This window comes from Pongo pygmaeus, chromosome 19, assembly GCF_028885625.2.
Source record: "Pongo pygmaeus isolate AG05252 chromosome 19, NHGRI_mPonPyg2-v2.0_pri, whole genome shotgun sequence".
Classification (NCBI taxonomy): domain Eukaryota; kingdom Metazoa; phylum Chordata; class Mammalia; order Primates; family Hominidae; genus Pongo; species Pongo pygmaeus.
This window is the reverse complement of record NC_072392.2, coordinates 75,897,948-75,914,980: the sequence shown is the minus strand read 5'-3', so window position 1 is coordinate 75,914,980 and position 17,033 is coordinate 75,897,948. Positions and strand designations below refer to the sequence as shown.

The 17,033-nt window shown below is 45.7% G+C and overlaps 3 protein-coding genes across 15 annotated transcripts in view; 2 read left to right on the top strand and 1 right to left on the bottom strand.

Annotated features, from left to right (window-relative positions):
- BECN1 (beclin 1) overlaps positions 1-7,093 on the top strand; it is a 22,933-nt gene extending 15,840 nt beyond the window's left edge. For 4 of the 7 annotated variants that reach the window (XM_054457662.2, XM_063656667.1, XM_063656668.1 and 1 more), the window contains 5 exons: positions 1,350-1,496; positions 2,725-2,874; positions 3,391-3,451; positions 5,434-5,576; positions 6,299-7,093. In XM_054457662.2, coding sequence (XP_054313637.2) covers positions 1,350-1,496; positions 2,725-2,874; positions 3,391-3,451; positions 5,434-5,576; positions 6,299-6,467 — 670 coding nt within the window. In that variant the 3' untranslated portion in view covers positions 6,468-7,093. The remainder of the gene's footprint in view (positions 1-1,349; positions 1,497-2,724; positions 2,875-3,390; positions 3,452-5,433; positions 5,577-6,298) is intronic. The other 3 variants (XM_063656671.1, XM_063656672.1, XM_054457663.2) reach the window with 1 other exon arrangement.
- CNTD1 (cyclin N-terminal domain containing 1) lies at positions 6,296-15,987 on the bottom strand. Of its 7 annotated transcripts, none has more exons than XM_054457664.2 (7): positions 15,428-15,893; positions 13,547-13,622; positions 12,860-13,031; positions 11,370-11,532; positions 10,410-10,554; positions 9,361-9,457; positions 6,296-7,865 (listed from the first exon to the last, which is right to left on the bottom strand). In XM_054457664.2, the coding sequence occupies exons 1-7, from the start codon at positions 15,594-15,596 to the stop codon at positions 7,695-7,697; spliced, it is 993 nt and encodes a 330-aa protein (XP_054313639.1). In that variant the 5' UTR covers positions 15,597-15,893; the 3' UTR covers positions 6,296-7,694. The 7 variants fall into 7 exon arrangements, with proteins under 7 accessions (XP_054313639.1, XP_054313640.1, XP_054313642.1 ...); XM_054457665.2 differs by having other exon boundaries at positions 6,702-7,865; positions 15,834-15,987; XM_054457667.2 differs by having other exon boundaries at positions 6,702-7,865; positions 15,646-15,764.
- LOC129017301 (cytochrome c oxidase assembly factor 3 homolog, mitochondrial) lies at positions 15,986-17,033 on the top strand. Its single transcript, XM_054457673.2, has 2 exons — positions 15,986-16,199; positions 16,502-17,033. Exons 1-2 carry the CDS (start codon positions 15,986-15,988, stop codon positions 16,606-16,608), a joined length of 321 nt encoding a protein of 106 aa, XP_054313648.1. The 3' UTR covers positions 16,609-17,033.

Below are 17,033 nucleotides of genomic sequence, written 5' to 3'. Positions count from 1 at the left end.
CAAGTTTCACTGGAAGTGGGGTGTAGTAACTATTTGAAGGACAGTAAGTGTATAGAAGTGAAACTTTAGAAGGCCAATTATGGCCAGTTCATGGAAGAAGCCACTGTTTTTTGTTTTTTTTTTTTAGAAACAGAGTCTTACTCTGTTGTCCAGGCTGGAGTGCAGTGGTGCAGTCATGACTCACTGCAGCCTTGACTTCCTACACCCAAGCAATCCTCTCGCCTCAGCCTCCCAAGTAGCTGGAACTACAGGTGCGCAACACCATACCTGGCTAATTTTTGGATTTTTTATAGAGATGGGGTTTCCCCATGTTGCCCAGGCTGGTCTTGAACTCTTGAGCTCAAGTGATCCAACTGCCTCAGCCTCCCAAAGTGCTGGGATTACAAGCATAAGCCACCATGGCCAGCTGGAAAAAGCCACTGTTTTTTTGTTTTTTTTTTTTTTTGAGACAGAGCTTCACTCTGTTGCCTAGGCTGGAGTGCAGTGGCATGATCTCAGCTGTCTGCAACCTCCACCTCCCAGGTTCAAGCGATTCTCCTACCTCAGCCTCCCAAGTAGCTGGGACTACAGGCGCGCGCCACCACGCCTGGCTAATTTTTGTTTTTTTAGTAGAGACAGAATTTTACCATGTTGGCCAGGCCGGCCTCTAACTCCTGACCTCAGGTGATCTGCCCACCTCGGCCTCCCAAAGTGCTGGGATTACAGGCATGAGACACTGCGCCCAACCCAGAAGAAGCCACTCTTTTTTTTTTTTGAGACGGAGTCTTGGCTCTGTTGCCCATTCTGGAGTACAGTGGTGTGATAGCTCACTGCAACCTCTGCCTCCTGGGTTGAAGCAATTCTCCCACCTCAGCCTCCCAAGTAGCTGGGACTACAGGTGTGTGCCGCCACGCCTGGCTAATTTTTGTATTTTTAGTAGAGACAGGGTTTCACCACATTGGCCAGACTGCTTTTGAAGTCCTGACCTCAAGTTATCCACCCGTCTCGGCCTCCCAAAGTGCTGGGATTACAGGTGTGAGCCACCATGCCCAGCCCCAAGAAGCCACTCCTAACCCATTCACCTCACTTCTGAAAAAGATCAGAAATAAGAGGTTTTTTGCCCTGGTTTGAGAGAATTCTTTCTTCCTCCACCTTTTTGCATATGGGCAGCTGGAATTTGAGACATTTCTGTTCCTTCCAGGCAAAACAGCTAGGACATACATGTTCCTCAGAATGGGATCTATGCCAAATATAAAAGATGCAAGAGCTAGATGTAACGATGATCACTAAAGAATCATTCATAGTGTGGTGAGAGAGAAACTTTAGCCCCCAAACTAACAGCCTTCAATGGCCCCCTTGGCTGCTCACAGGTATCAGAGAGAATACAGTGAATTTAAACGACAACAGCTGGAGCTGGATGATGAGCTGAAGAGTGTCGAAAACCAGATGCGTTATGCCCAGATGCAGCTGGATAAGCTGAAGAAAACCAATGTCTTTAATGCAACCTTCCACATCTGGTAATGAGAGCTGGGGGATGAGGAGCACTGCACATATCTAGACCTTAGCTGTTGACCACTAAGCCTGGGTGCCCACTTCCCACAAAACAGGGGCTGTATCTTCACCGAGCTAGGTTTCTTTCATTCATAATGATGGGATAGGCACAGTAGGGATTGGAATTCTAGAGCTTGGTGACATCCACCCTTCTAAAGAAAGGAAAAGGCCTGAGCCCTTCAGCCACTTAAAAACCTGGTAAGCTGCCTGGTGCTGATTTCTTATCCCCAGGGTGTTTGATGTTTCATTAATTTAATAACTGTTGAGCATCTGCTCTGGAAAAGGCACTGTGCTGAGTGCTAGGAGGGCAACAGCAAAACAGTATGCAGTCAGCCTTCCAGTTGCATATAATCTGGTGGAAGGGATGGATAAATAACAAGCAGTTGTAATGCAGTGTGATGATGGTAAACCCAGGGTGCTGTGGGAACACATAAGGGCACTTGATCCAGTTTGGGGAGGCCATATGGAGAGTTTCCCCATAGGGGACTTATGTTTAAACTGAGAGGTAAAGTAGAAGTCTGCAGAGAGGGGGTTGTTCCTAGCAGAGAGAACATTATGTGCAAAGAAATGGGAAAGAGGGAGTGGTGAATTCAGAGAACAGAAAGGAGCTTATTGTGACTGAAGATTGAGTGTAAAGGGGAGAGTGACTGGATATGAAACTGGAGAGTTACCAGTTCCTGAAGGATCTCGTAGGCCTCATTAAGAGGTTTGGACTTGATCCAAAAGGCAGAGGAGACACTGAAGCATTTTAGCTAGGGAAGTGATGTAATTACACTTGTATTTGTGAACGATGGCTTTTCCTGCACCATGGGGAATGACTTGGGGTAAAGGGGTGGAATCGTTGGAAAGGATACTCATCAGTAGGAATCTAAAGGAAAAGAATAGTAGCATTGAATTTGGAGAAAGTGGAAAGATCTAAGAGATTTAGCAGGTAGAATCAGGAGAGGTTGGCAGTTTTGCATGGAAGGAGCTGAGGGAGCATTCAAGGATACCACCCAGGTTTCTGCTTTGGCATCTGAGCAGCAGGGAAAAAGATGATGACTCAAGTTTTGGACATGTATTTAAAGTGCCAAGTACAGCTTGCATATATGGACTTGAAGACAGATTTAAGCTAGGTTTGGGGTGAGAGTGGGAAATGTCAAAAGTTTTAAGTAATCCCTATATTTCCCCCCACCTTTCTGCCTTCCTCTGTAGGCACAGTGGACAGTTTGGCACAATCAATAACTTCAGGCTGGGTCGCCTGCCCAGTGTTCCCGTGGAATGGAATGAGATTAATGCTGCTTGGGGCCAGACTGTGTTGCTGCTCCATGCTCTGGCCAATAAGATGGGTCTGAAATTTCAGAGGTAAGAAGTGTAGCCCTTTCTTGGGGAGTGATGTGTCTTTGATATAATTTGTATCTCCAACCTGGTACTGCTGTCCACCATGTCAGGAGCCCTTGCTGCCCACAGACCGGGAGTTTTCTGTGGCTGAAGAGCTGTCAGCATCTGATTTTCCCCTCATCACAGGGCTCTCTCCACTGATCACACAGTCACTGAGTTGCATGACTATAGCATAGTTCCCAGCCTACAGTCCCCAGAGCCTTAGTGTTCCTCAGGATATTTTCAGTTTTTGTTTCTTAAATTTAAACCAAAACATAACATTTGTTCATGGAAGGCCCCCAGGCAATTATGTAATAAATGTAGTTTGTTCATTAAACAAAATCTTTTAAACATGGATCCAATGGGGAGGTGGGAGAGGGAGTTGAGCATAATAAAAGAAGCCCTTGGCTAGAATGAAGAGTGAAATCACTGGGTTATAACTTCCCAATAATCACTTTAGGAGGAGTCCTGTATCCATCTCTGTTTGTATCTCTATTTTAGATACCGACTTGTTCCTTACGGAAACCATTCATATCTGGAGTCTCTGACAGACAAATCTAAGGTACTCTGTGAAGCTCCATTTTCACTGGAATACAGAGTTCTTATATCTCTTAAGAAAATGGACGGTTTGCTTTGATATTGGCATTCAATTTATTTTTTAGACCTAGATATGAAGAGCCAGTATATTGTTCAATATCTTGTCTAGTTCAGGTTTAGTTCAGATTTTGGGATATTGGCATATAGATACTAAGATATCTTGGGAATGGGACCCAAGCCTAAACACAAAATTCATTTATGTTTCTTCTTTTGAGACAGAGTCTTGCTCTGTTGCCCAGACTGGAGTGCAGTGGCACGATCTTGGCTTACTGCAACCTCCGCCTCCCAGGTTCAAGTGAGTCTCCTGCCTCAGCCTCTGGAGTAGCTGGGATTACAGGCACCCACCACCACACCCAGCTAATTTTTGTATTTTAGTAGAGATGGGGTTTCACCATGTTGGACCAGGCTAGTCTCAAACTCCTGACCTCAGGTGATCCACCCACCTCGGCCTCCCAAAGTTCTAGGATTACAGGTGTGAGCCACCGTGCCTGGCCTGTATGTTTCATATATATACCTGATACATGTAGTCTGAGGTAATTTCATACAATATTTTAAATAATTTTGTGCATGAAACAAAGCTTGTATACATTGAATCATCAGAAAGCAAAGGGCCGGGCACGGTGGCTCACGCCTGTAATCCCAGCACTTTGGGAGGCCAGGGCGGGTGGATCACGAGGTCAGGAGATCGAGACCATCCTGGCTAACACAGTGAAACCCTGTCTCTACTAAAAATACAAAAAAAAAATCAGCTGGGTGTGGTGGCGGGTGCCTGTGGTCCCAGCTACTCAGGAGGCAGTGGCAGGAGAATGGCATGAACCTGGGAGGCAGAGCTTGTAGTAAGCTGAGATTGCGCCACTGCACTCCAGCCGGGGCAACAGAGCGAGCCTCTGTCTCAAAAAAAAAAAAAGAAAGGAAAGGTATCAGGTATGGAATTTTCCCCTTGTGGCATCATATCAATGATCAAGAAGTTTCAGGTTTTGTAGCATTTTTTTATTATTTTTATTTATTTATTTACTTATTTTGAGACGGAGTCTCACTCTGTCACCCAGGCTGGAGTGCAGTGGCGTGATCTCAGCTCACTGCAGGCTTCGCCTCCTGGGTTCATGCCGTTCTCCTGCCTCAGCCTCCTCTCCTCCCGAGTAGCTGGGATTACAGGCGCCCACCACAATGCCTGGCTAATTTTTTGTATTTTTGGTAGTGATGGGGTTTCACCATGTTAGCCATGATGGTCTCGATCTCCTGACCTCATGATCCACCCGCCTCGGCCTCCCAAAGTGCTGGGATTACAGGCGTGAGCACCATGCCTGGCCTATTTTTATTTATTTTTCTTTTCTTTTTGTGGGTTTTTTTTGGGTTTTTTTGAAATGGAGTTTCGCTCTTGTTGCCCAGGCTGAAGTGCAATGGCATGATCTCGGCTCACTGCAACCTCCGCCTCCCGGGTTCAAGCAATTCCCCTGCCTCAGCCTCCTGAGTATCTGGGATTACAGGCATGCACCACCACGCCCGGCTAATTAGGTATTTTTAGTAGAGACGGGATTTCTCCATGTTGGTCAGGCTAGTCTCAAACTCCCAGCCTCAGGTGATCTGCCCACCTTGGCCTCCCAAAGTGCTGGGATTACAGGCGTGAGCCACTGCGCCTGGTCTATTTATTTATTTTTCTTTTCTCATCTACTCTTCCTGGAAAGGTTTTGTAGCATTTTGGATTTTTGGATTAAGGATGCTCAACCTATGGTACATTTTCATGATAGTGAAACAGTTCTAAGTGCATTGTTATTTGCCCAAGGTTATTGTAGTTGTTCAAATCTATGGAAGATAGAGTCCAGCTACAATACAAGTTTCCAGTGGGATACAGACAGAAGATGACATGAAAGATTGATAGGATTGGGAACAATCTCTGGAAGCCTGTCTTTGTGCCAGATCCATAGCCAGTTTTCTCTTCTTGGGCAGGAGCTGCCGTTATACTGTTCTGGGGGGTTGCGGTTTTTCTGGGACAACAAGTTTGACCATGCAATGGTGGCTTTCCTGGACTGTGTGCAGCAGTTCAAAGAAGAGGTTGAGAAAGGCGAGACACGTTTTTGTCTTCCCTACAGGTCAGTATAGCGCAATGCTGAGTGAACTTGGATAGGACCAAATTGAACAGAATTGAAGCAGCAGTAATAATGGAGGCAAAACAATATAAATGGAAAGCAAAAAAATGGCACAGAATCACATGACGTTGATGGGCAGAGACTGACCCAATACTGCAAGCAGGACAGAATGTGACCACCTAGTCCTTGGAGTAGAAGAGTGTTGCCTTAGATGGTTTAGGGGGTTTTCTTGGCATAGAGCTCAAGCCTCCTCTCCAGTTTCAAGAAGGTTTTTCCCTGAAGCCCTTGGAAATACACAGGAATGCTTCTTTTGATTTTTTTAGGATCCCATGGATGGATGGAAACTCTTGTTTTTACCTAGAGTAAGGCCACTTCTATCACCCCAAAACAGAGCATTTTTTTTCTTCTGCCTCCTTTCTCCCCCGCCAAGTTCAGGGATGCCTAGGAAAACAGCAAGAAGTACTGTAACCTTCACTCACCCCTACTCCAGGCTTCTCTTCTCTTTGGGTGTGTGTCCTGCCCCTGTACTCTGCAATGACAATGAGGCTCTTGTGACAGTCTTCTTGATTTTTGGCTTTCAAGCAAATCCAAAATACACTATCATTCCTCACCAAGTGTTCTTTAATAGATAAAATGACGTGAATGGTCCCATGATCAAGTCCCTGCCCTGAACTGACTTAACTCAGATCTCAGTTACTAATGAGTTCTGCTCTGTCCATCTGCAGGATGGATGTGGAGAAAGGCAAGATTGAAGACACAGGAGGCAGCGGTGGCTCCTATTCCATCAAAACCCAGTTTAACTCTGAGGAGCAGTGGACAAAAGCTCTCAAGTTCATGCTGACGAATCTTAAGTGGGGTCTTGCTTGGGTATCCTCACAATTTTATAACAAATGACTTTTTTCCTTAAGGGGAGGTTTGCCTTAAAGGCTTTTAATTTTGTTTTGTTTGCAAACATGTTTTAAATTAAATTCGGGTAATATTAAACAGTACATGTTTACAATACCAAAAAAGAAAAAATCCACAAAAGCCACTTTATTTTAAAATATCATGTGACAGATACTTTCCAGAGCTACAACATGCCATGTATAGCTGCCAGCCCTTGTCACAGTTTTGACTCTTAACCCCATGGACTCCTTTCCCTTTCTTCTCTGAAAAAAACTAATTTAAATTTGCTTTTTTTTTTTTTTAACTGAGTTGAATTGAGATTGATGTGTTTTCACTGGATTTTTATCTCTCTCAACTTCCTGCACTTAACAATATGAAATAGAAACTTTTGTTTTTATTGAGACGAGGATATGTTTGAGATGCACAGTTGGATAATGTGGGAAAATAACATCTAAGCTTTACCTGGTCACCATGTGATGTGATGAGATGCTTGAAATTTAACGCTTCTCACTTGGTTCTTATACTGAATGCCGACTCTGCTCTGTGTTAGAGATATGAAATGGTGTTTGATACTGTTTGAGACATTATGGAGAGATTTAATTATTTGTAATAAAAGATTTGCTGCAGTCTGAAAACTGCCCAGGGGCGCACTGTTGGGTTTTTCTTTAAAATAGAGTACTTTGTATTCTGGGAGAATCAAGTTCTAATGAATGCAGGTATGTGGAAATTCTGTTGAAACATGTTTAGAGTTAGTTTTAGTTTTAAAAAAAGACTCTAGTAAAAATAGATAGCTGTTGAGGAAGTCCTGTTTGTGTAGATCTGAATAATGGAACAGAGATGTTAAACTAATTTTAAAGGGAAATAAAGGCTACCTCCTTGATGCTTAGTCAAGGTCACCCAGATAGTGTGTATTTGAGCCCCTGATTAATACTGATCACAATGCCTGATGTTCCTCTTAATGAAATTAAACTAAAAGTATAAATATCTTGTTAAACAAAAATGAAACAACTAATCTGTCTCCACCTAGCTTTTTAACATTTTCAGGCTGATATGACAAAAAGGGCATGCTCGTCCACCTTAACTCTCTCTGATAAAGAAAAAATAAGCATGAAATTGGCATACAAAATACAGTTCAAAAGAGACCTGGAACTTTTGTACCCTTAGTATGAAAGTAAACAGAGGGAGACATGAGTGCAGTGACGGAAGGCTGTTTATATTTGGTGGATTCAGCCTCCCTCATGTGTTAGAGGAAGCAACAGTCTTCAGAGCTCTGGCTGCCAGGTGGGGAGGAATAGACTGCTGTCTCCCCGGAGTGTTGGCTCCCACGCTGTGAGTCAGGATTGCATAAGAGAACTCAGCAATGCTTGCCAAGGCAATACCAGTGATGCTCTGCAAATGCCCCACAACCTTCAGAAATAGAGACAGATTTCTTATTACTAAAAAATCTCAACACGTTTTAGTGCACAAACACACACATTACTTGGGATGTTCTGTCAAGGCAATTGTAAATTCATTTTTCCGAAATCCAGATTCCAGTGTTTGCCAATGGCCAAATTATATTAGGATACCTTTGCCCTGATAATGTTAGCATGGAAACTTTCTGCTAGACATTTCCCTCTGCTGGAGGTAAGTTTTGTGAAATATAAGAACGATATTTGGGCCTTGACATTTTCAGTATTTGAAAAGATATAATTGTTGGACTTTGTTTTGTTTTGAAACAGGGTCTCACTCTGTTGCCCAGGCTGCCAGGCTGCAATGCAGTGGTGTGATTTTTGGCTCACTGCAGCCTCCACCTCCTGGGCTTAAGTGATCCTCCCACTTCAGCCTCTGGAGTAGCTGGAACTACAGGTGCAAGCCACTATGTCCAGCTACTTTTGTTTATTTTTTGTAGAAATGAGGTCTCACTGTGTTGCCCAGGCTTGTCTCCAACTCCTGGGCTCAAACAATCCTGCTTTGGCCTCCCAAAATGCTGGAGTTACAGGTGTGAGCAACCCTGCCTGGCCTTTTTTGTTGTTGTTGTTTTGTTTGTTTGAGACAGGGTTTCACTCTGTCACCCAGGCTAGAGTACAGTGGTGCAATCATGGCTCACTGTAGCCTCCAACTCCTGGGCTCAAGTGATCCTCCCATCTCAGCCAAGTAGTCCACATAGTTGTGGGACTGCAGACATGCACCACCATGCCTGGCTAATATATATATATATTTTTTTTTTTTTTAATGAGACGGGGTCTCACTCTGTCTCCCAGGTTGGAGTGTAGTGGTGAAATCTTGGCTCACTGCAACCTCTACCTCCCAGGCTCAAGCGATCCTTCTACCTTGGCCTCCTGGGTAGCTGGGACCACAGGCATGTCCCTCCACACCCAGCTAATTTTTTTTAATTTTTGGTAGAGACAGGGTTTTGCCACGTTGCCCAGGCTGGTCTCCAACTCCTGAGCTCAGGCGATCCACCCACCTCGGCCTCCTAAAGTGCTGGGATTACAGGTGTGAGCCACTGCGCCCAGCCATGACTAATTTTTGATTTTTGTAGAGACAAGGTCTTGCTACATTGACCAGGCTGGTCTTGAACTCCTGGGCTCAAACAGTCCTCCTGCCTTGGCCTCCCAAAATCGTGGGATTACAGGCATGAGCCACCATGCCCAGCCTGGACTTTAACATAATAGCAGGTTATTGTTATAAAGAGAAATGAACAAGCCAAACTTGGGCCTCCATTTCCACTTTTATAAAAGGAAAACAAGGAAACATTTCAGCCCTATCCTAGATTTTTCCCTCTCAAATCTTGCACACTCATCCTAATCCTGGGTCTTGGCACTTCTGTAGGTTGTCCTCTGTTTTCCTTTAACTGATGGGTGAAATGCTTTCTGTTAAATGAATTCTCACCATGCTGGTCCTGCTCAGTGGTGCATACCTGGCTCCAACACTCATGGTTTTGGATGAAAGCACTTGCTGCAATGATTCCTACTGCCAACAGCATGAAGTCTTCCTTCACTGAAATAAACTTTTCCCTGAGCGATTAAAACCACATTAATTTTAAAGCTAGAATGGAACTTGATCTTCCAAATCATAGGGTCATGGAACTTCAACTATGAATTATTTGTATCGATCATCTTGGATTTTTTAGACATGGAAAGAAATGGTCAAGTAATAGCTCATTGACCTGCTCTCCCATTCTCCCCCAACTTAACTGGGATTAACATGAGCCTTATGTCTTGAATGGTTTGTAGGCCTTTTTTAGTTCTATCTGTCTCCCTAACAGTTGTAACTGTGAGGCTTTTAACCAGTCTGACTTTACAGTAATCAAACACTTTTGTCCAAGTTGCAACCCTGTGGCTGTTTTTTTTTTTTTCTTTTTTCTTTTTCTGAGACGGAGTCTCGCTCTGTTGCCCAGGCTGGAGTGCAGTGGTGCCATCTCGGCTCACTGCAAGCTCCGCCTCCTGGGGTCATGCCATTCTCCTGCCTCAGCCTCCCAAGTAGCTGGGACTACAGGCGCCCGCCACCACGCCCGGCTAATTTTTTGTATTTTTAGTGGAAACGTGGTTTCACCCTGTTAGCCAGGATGGTCTCGATCTCCTGACCTCGTGATCCACCCGCCTCAGCCTCCCAAAGTGCTGGGATTACAGGCATGAGCCACCGCGCCAGCGACTGTTTTTTTTTTCTAAATGACTGACCAAAGCGGTCCAGTAACCTTGAGTTTTATGCAGCTATAAAGGAAAAACTAGGAAAGAAAATATATTAATTACTTAAAGTAAATTTAAAAGTAAAAGCCTTTAGGGTTTTCCTGACCAGGCTCAGTCACCTGCATCCAAACAACATATTGGAACTAATGAGAACCAGGTAGCCTGAGTAGGTTATCCGGGACTGGATGCCATGCTAGGCTAATTCCATTCCCCAAGTTCTTGTGGTCTGTCTCCCCTTCCCTGTTCCTGGAAGGAGCCTACCCTATAGGAGTTGTCTTACCCTTGCAGCTGACTGGGAGTGGAGTTCTCAATGGAAGCCCTCAACAGGCTCTCATATATGGGTTCATGCAGAAGATAGACCAGGTCGAGCAGTGTCAGGCAGGTTGCATGCAGCCTCATGGCTGGAACCAAACAGCCATTGTATCCTAGATGGAGTATGGGAATGATAGGGAGAATTTATGATTATGTCTTCTCTGATCATAACCACAGTTGTGACATAAAGCTGTTGAGGTGCTAATGTGCTTCCTGGTTGCTGTGTTCTACTACAAGAAACCTGTTTAGCTGGAGATCAGTTTTAAAGGACAAAGGTAGAGGTAGAGAAACCTCCATCTGTAGTATACATACAATTAGCATGTAGTTGTCCCTCTCTTATCTTATGCCTCTCTATAAAGTCACCTCTTTGATCCTGCAATAAGAGTGCCTAGTGAGTCCAAATAGAAACCAGTTGCTAAGACCTCTGAGCTTCTTTCCCTGACAAGTGCCAGAGGGAACACCTGTTTCAGTCATCCAGAGACACCATCAAGCTTTCTACTGTTCCTCATTGGCAGGTTCTGCCCACTGCTCCCAAACCCCTGTGCACATTTTTTTTTTTTTTTTTTTTTTTTTTTTTTTTTTTTTTGAGAAGGAGTCTGCTCTGTTGCTCAGGCTGGAATGCAGTGGCACGATCTCAGCTCACTGCAACCTGCACCTTCCAGGTTCAAGCAATTCTTGTGCCTCAGCCTCCCAAGTAGCTGGGATTACAGGCGCCCACCACCACACCCAGCTAATCTTTGTATTTTTAGTAGAGATGGGGTCTCACTATGTTGGCCAGGCTCGTCTTGAACTCCTGGCCTCAAGTGATCCACCTACCTCAGCCTCCCAAAGTGCTGGGATTACAGGCATGAGCCACACCCCGCCATGCACATTTTGTATTGCCTTCTATGGAAGTCTCCAACCCATACTCCCTAACACAATAAGATACCTAAAACCTCTAGGAGCGTCTCCACATATGCCAGGGGAGTGGGCAGATTAATTTGGAAGTTCAAGGACTTCAAAACATCAAGCTCTGATTCCAGCAGTTCTTCTTTAGTGTGTAGATAGCCTAGAGCCTGGAGGAAATTCAAGACTGTAATGTTGCTGATTATCTGAGCAAAGAAAAGAGAGGGAAAGAAGAATGTTAGGATAAAGGTCATATATCTTGACAGAGTGCACAAAGCCCTTCATAATCCAGCCTATTCCTTCATCTTCAGTCTTGTCTCTTGGTAATTCCCCCTCATACTCTGCTTGTCATTCCAAATTACTTGCAGTTCCCAAACCCACCATGCTGTCCCTCTCCAAGCCACTACACAGGCTGTTTTCTATACCTGGATCTCCCTTCCTTTCCTCCCTAATTCCTCTCCCTCTTCTCTTAGGATCCTCCCATCTCCCACCCACCCCATTTCAAGAAGTCATTTTCTCTAAATACACTTCTTGACTCTCCAAGGCTGATGAGGTACATTTATAGCCCTCTGTATTTACATTAATCAGAGCTTTTTTTTCCACACTATTTGTATGTGTCTTTTCCCATTACATAATAGGTTCCTTGTGAGCACAGACAATATTTTTACTGTTGTAGCCATGGCACCTGGTGCAGCATCTGGCCATAGAATAAACTCAGTAAGTATTTGTTGAATGAATGATATTTTACTGTATAGGCATTGGGTAGTGATAAGGAAACTTTTTTTTCCCTTATAAATGTAATAGTTTGCTTCTACTGCTGATAGGTATGCTGGCAATTCAGGCACCTTATGTAAACTGCCCTTGAGTCCAAGGGGAGGAAAGGTGACCAGTATGAATGATGGCATCTGTCCCAATTATACTTTGGGAACAGAACTTCAGGCTATTTAATAACTGCCTCTGTGTGAGTGAGAGGGGGAGAAATGGAGAGTGTGTGTGTGCGTGTGTGTGTGTAGAAGGTATGCTTAGGAAGCATAATTACACTCTGGAATTTCCATGAGTTGTATCACCTAACCTAGGAGTAGGTTTCTTACAGCTACCTTGTTTTTTTTGTTGTTGGTTTTTTTGAGACAGAGTCACTCTGTCGCCCAGGCTGGAGTACAATGGCACGACCTCAGCTCACTGCAACCTCCGCCTCCCAGGTTCAAGCAATTCTTCTGCCTCAGCCTCCTGAGGAGCTGGAATTACAGGTGTGCGCCACCACACCTGGCTAATTTTTGTATTTTTAGTAGAGACAGGGTTTTACCATGTTGGCAAGGCTGGTCTTGAACTCCTGACCTCAGGTGATCCACCTGCCTCGGCCTCCCAAAGTGCTGGGATTACAGGCATGAGCCACTGCGCCCGGCCGTTGATTTTACTTTGTAATTTATTTATTTTCTTCTTGTCACTGACTTGAAGCTCATCACAGCCCCCCTTTGTATAAAAGCTGGTTTCTTCCTAACACTCAGGTGCCCATGAGCAACCCCAGCTCCTTACTTTGTTTTGGAAGGAAAGTTTGCTGGCCAGCTGAACACATGACACAAGACGGAGAGTAAACTTGTTGACAAGCTGCTGTTTCAGAGCCCTCCAATTCTGAGACTCTCTCTTATTATCTCTTAGCTGGATTGTGGCTTGCCTGCAGATGTTCTCTGCCTGTTTTACCATAAACCTGTAAGGAAGGGAGGGAGAGTAAACAATCCTCACTCACACAAACTAAAGGGAGTTTAATTTGCTGGTTAAGAAATTTACATTTGAGGCTGAGCATGGTGGCTCGCACCTGTAATCCCAACACTTTGGGAGGCCGAGGCAGGCAGATGACTTGAGCCCAGGAGTTCAAGACCACCCTGGGCAACATGGCAAAAACCCGTCTCTAAAAAAAAAAAAATAGCCAAGTGCCAAGTGTGGAGGCACATGCTACTCAGGAAGCTGAGGTGGGAGGATCACTTGAGCCCAGGAGGTCAAGGCTGCAGTGAGCCGAGATCCCACCATTGTACTCCAGCCTGGGTGACAGAGCAAGACCCTGTCTCAAAACAACAATAACAACAAAGAAATTTATATCTGCAAGTTAGAGAGGGTGTAAAACCAGGTCTCGGTAAGGGGCAACTACTCATACTTTCTTAAAGATGTAGGTACATTAGCCACTCTGAGAGGCGCCGCTCAAAAGGCATTATGCCAGGGCTTTACCTTTCTAGGATTTCTACAGCCTGGTAGCTCACAGATTTCTCCAGACACCATTGTTCAGACAGGAGAAAAACAAACTCTGCCAAAACAGGAAAAAAGGGACTAATTCACAAGATGCAACCAAAACCACTCTGTGAACTCTTGGCGTTGTGTAAAAGCCATGATGGGGCCAAGGGAAGAGGGTCAGGAGGCGAGAAAGATGAGACTAAAACAACCAAAGCTGAGCTTAGTTTCTTTTGCTGCCAATAGGCAGATCAGAGGCATGAAAAGGAGGCTGACTGAGTGCCAAAGACAAGGGCTTACCAAGCCCCCTCAGTGACCCTTGAGCCTTCCTGTGGGTTTTAGCTGATAAAAGGCTTGGCCAGTTACACACAAACATACCAGCTGGTCTAGGTGACCTCTACACCATGCTGGGAACCCCCAGCTTCAAGGAAGATTCTTGGATGGATAAAAACCCTAATCCCTATATTCTGTTTTCTGTGGAATGTTGGCAGGAACAGAAAGAGCCCTCCTGGAGCTTCGATATTCTTTATGACACTGTTTGTTTAGTAACCACCCTCTGGAGAACTCCCATTGCTTTACAAACACAAGTCACCTTACAGCTGGACACCATCTCTCCACCACCAGTTTGCTGGGTAAATCTGTGGTGGCTGAGCCTCTCCCCAGGAGCAAGTGTGTTACTGTGAAGTGGCTTGTTTGGAAGCAACATCCCCTAAATTGGAGAACATAGCCCAATTTAGGGGGAGGGAGTCATTGGGAAGGTGGGAAGGGTGAGATACCTTGGCAAGATTTTAGCCTGCCTCTGTTTCTCTTTGAAAGAACAGCTCCAGATAGAATTATATTTATCTTGCAATATCATTAGAGGGTGGAAACAAGGGTAAATGTCAGTTCTCAACAAAGAAAGCTCCTACAGACTGAAGACCTTTTAGCATTGATCCATAGAGAATTACATATTTAGTCAAATAATCATGTCTTCAGAGAAAATTTAACTTTCTTAGAAAATGAAGTCAAGCTTACACAAGTAACAATCTACTCAACACACATTACACATAGATAGATGTACAAAACCTCATCGTTACCTCATCTCCTTCCTCCCCCTTCACCAACCCAATGTCCTCCTTCCTTCAAGGTCTGCCTGAAATGTCCCGATGCCTGGGCCATCCCCTGAATTCTTCCTATTACCCCATCGCTCCTCTCAACCCCGATAAACGCTTGTTTTATCTCTCTCTGATGTCTCTTATCTAACTGTAGTACCTAGTCATTGCATATTTGTTCTAATATCTCCCCCAAATTGCACATGGTTTGAAGGCAAGACCTCTATCTCTATTTCATCTTTCTTTTTTCTTTTTTTCCTTTTTTTTTTTTTTGAGACAGAGTCTCGCTCTGTCACCCAGGCTGGAGTGTAGTGGCACCATCTCAGCTCACTGCAAGCTCCGCCTCCTGGGTTCACGCCATTCTCCTGCCTCAGCCTCCCGAGTAGCTGGGATTAGAGGTGCACGCCACCAAGCCTGGCTAATTTTTGTATTTTTAGTAGAGACAGGATTTCACCATGTTGGTCAGGCTGGTCTCGAACTCCTGACCTCAGGTGATCCTCCCACCTCAGCCTCCCAAAGTGCTGGGATTACAGGTGTAAGCCACCATGCCTGGCTCTCTATTTCATCTTTCTAGCCAAGCAGTGCCACTCATAAGTACTCCATACATGTCGAAGAAATCAAGGGGAGGGCACTGTTGTGTCTTGTCCATCACTGTATCCCCAGCACCCCACAGAGAGGTGTTAGCAAACATTCTCTGAATGAATAAAATCAACGGAATCTCAAGGTCGGTGCCTGAAAGACACAAGCCCCAGTCTCCCATGAACCCAGCTCCCGGGCCCTGCAGCCGCACCCACGATCTGGGGCTCCCTGAAGCTGCCCAGCCGCCCCGAAGCCTCCCGCACTGCTTGCTCATTCTGCTGGGCCAAGTGAAGCAGGGCGTCTTCGATCGTCTCTGTGGCGACAACTCCAAACTGAAAGTCAACGAGGGAGGCCGATCTTGGCCTCATGGGTCTGTCCATATTCACGAGCCTCTTGGGGCACCTGGACGGGTTCACTGGATACACACACCGACCCCCTTAGCTCCTCTCCAGTCTTCTGCCACACCCTGGATTCCTCGTCCCCTTCCAATGAGTGTGTCGTCGCCTCAAGTCTGAGGAAAACCCAATTGCCACCACAGCCTCGAACCCTCCACAGCTTTTTCCCGCCCCAACGGCCACGGACTCCTCAGCCAATCAGAAAGCACGTCCGCTTCTCACCTCCCGCGTCCATCCTCTGTGCCTGGGAACCGCGGCGGCTCTGCCCCGCAAAGGGCACGCGGACTACAACTCCCAGAGTCCACTGCAGCGGCCAAGGGCTACTGTTCCCAGCGAGCCCCGCGCGGCGGCACGGCGAAGGGAGGAGCGGCAACATGGCGTCTTCGGGATCTGGTGACCCTCTGGATTCTAAGCGTGGAGAGGCCCCGTTCGCTCAGCGTATCGACCCGACTCGGGAGAAGCTGACACCCGAGCAACTGCATTTCATGCGGCAGGCGCAGCTTGCCCAGTGGCAGAAGGTCCTACCACGGCGGCGAACCCGGAACATCGTGACCGGCCTAGGCATCGGGGCCCTGGTGTTAGCTATTTGTATCCGTCCGTGTTGTAGACTCAAGGGGACCGCATATAGGGGCAGGGGAACAGAGTGTGCAGGAGGGCTGAACCACCCGTTTAATTTTGGGGTAAAATGGGGTTAGTACTTTCCTTTGTTATTCCTAAGGTACTCTTTTAATTTGATTTATTAAAAATAACGGAATTGGGGTTCAGGGTTTAGAAACAGCAGCCGCGGGAAGCCAGAATCACTGATTTGGGAGAGTAACAAGAGTGGTAGAGCAAATCTAGGAAAGGGGAATGTGCATATTCCGTGTGGTTTCCTGAGCCTACCTCCCCAGATGGTTACACCTTCTACTCGATTTCCCAGGAGCGTTTCCTAGATGAGCTAGAAGACGAGGCCAAAGCTGCCCGAGCCCGAGCTCTGGCAAGGGCGTCAGGATCCTAATCTGGATGGGTATTGATCATTTCCAACCTGCTGGAGCCCCTTCACATGGTGGGTGATGCCCCATGACCCTGTAGAAATTGAATCCTGCTCACAACATTGATGGCCTTCTTACTAACCTTGGACCATGATTGAGCCCAAGAAACCAGGGACTTATGCATTTGGCCACTGTCAAAAGAACAGAAGTTTGCCCACCGCACACTTGCTGTGTACAATGACTGAGCTCTTTCTTGTAGTTTGTTTCCTTGTTTGAGAGGTGTGCATGCGACCGTGGCTTTTCCTAAAGTTTCTGACTGTGGTTTACCCCCCTCACCTTCCAGGGACACAATTGTTACGAGGTTAGGCGTGGCAGCTCTGTGCAGTGTTTGAGCCTACAGTGGGATACATAGGGTCAAATTGAGAATAATAAACTGAGTCATTCTCCTGGA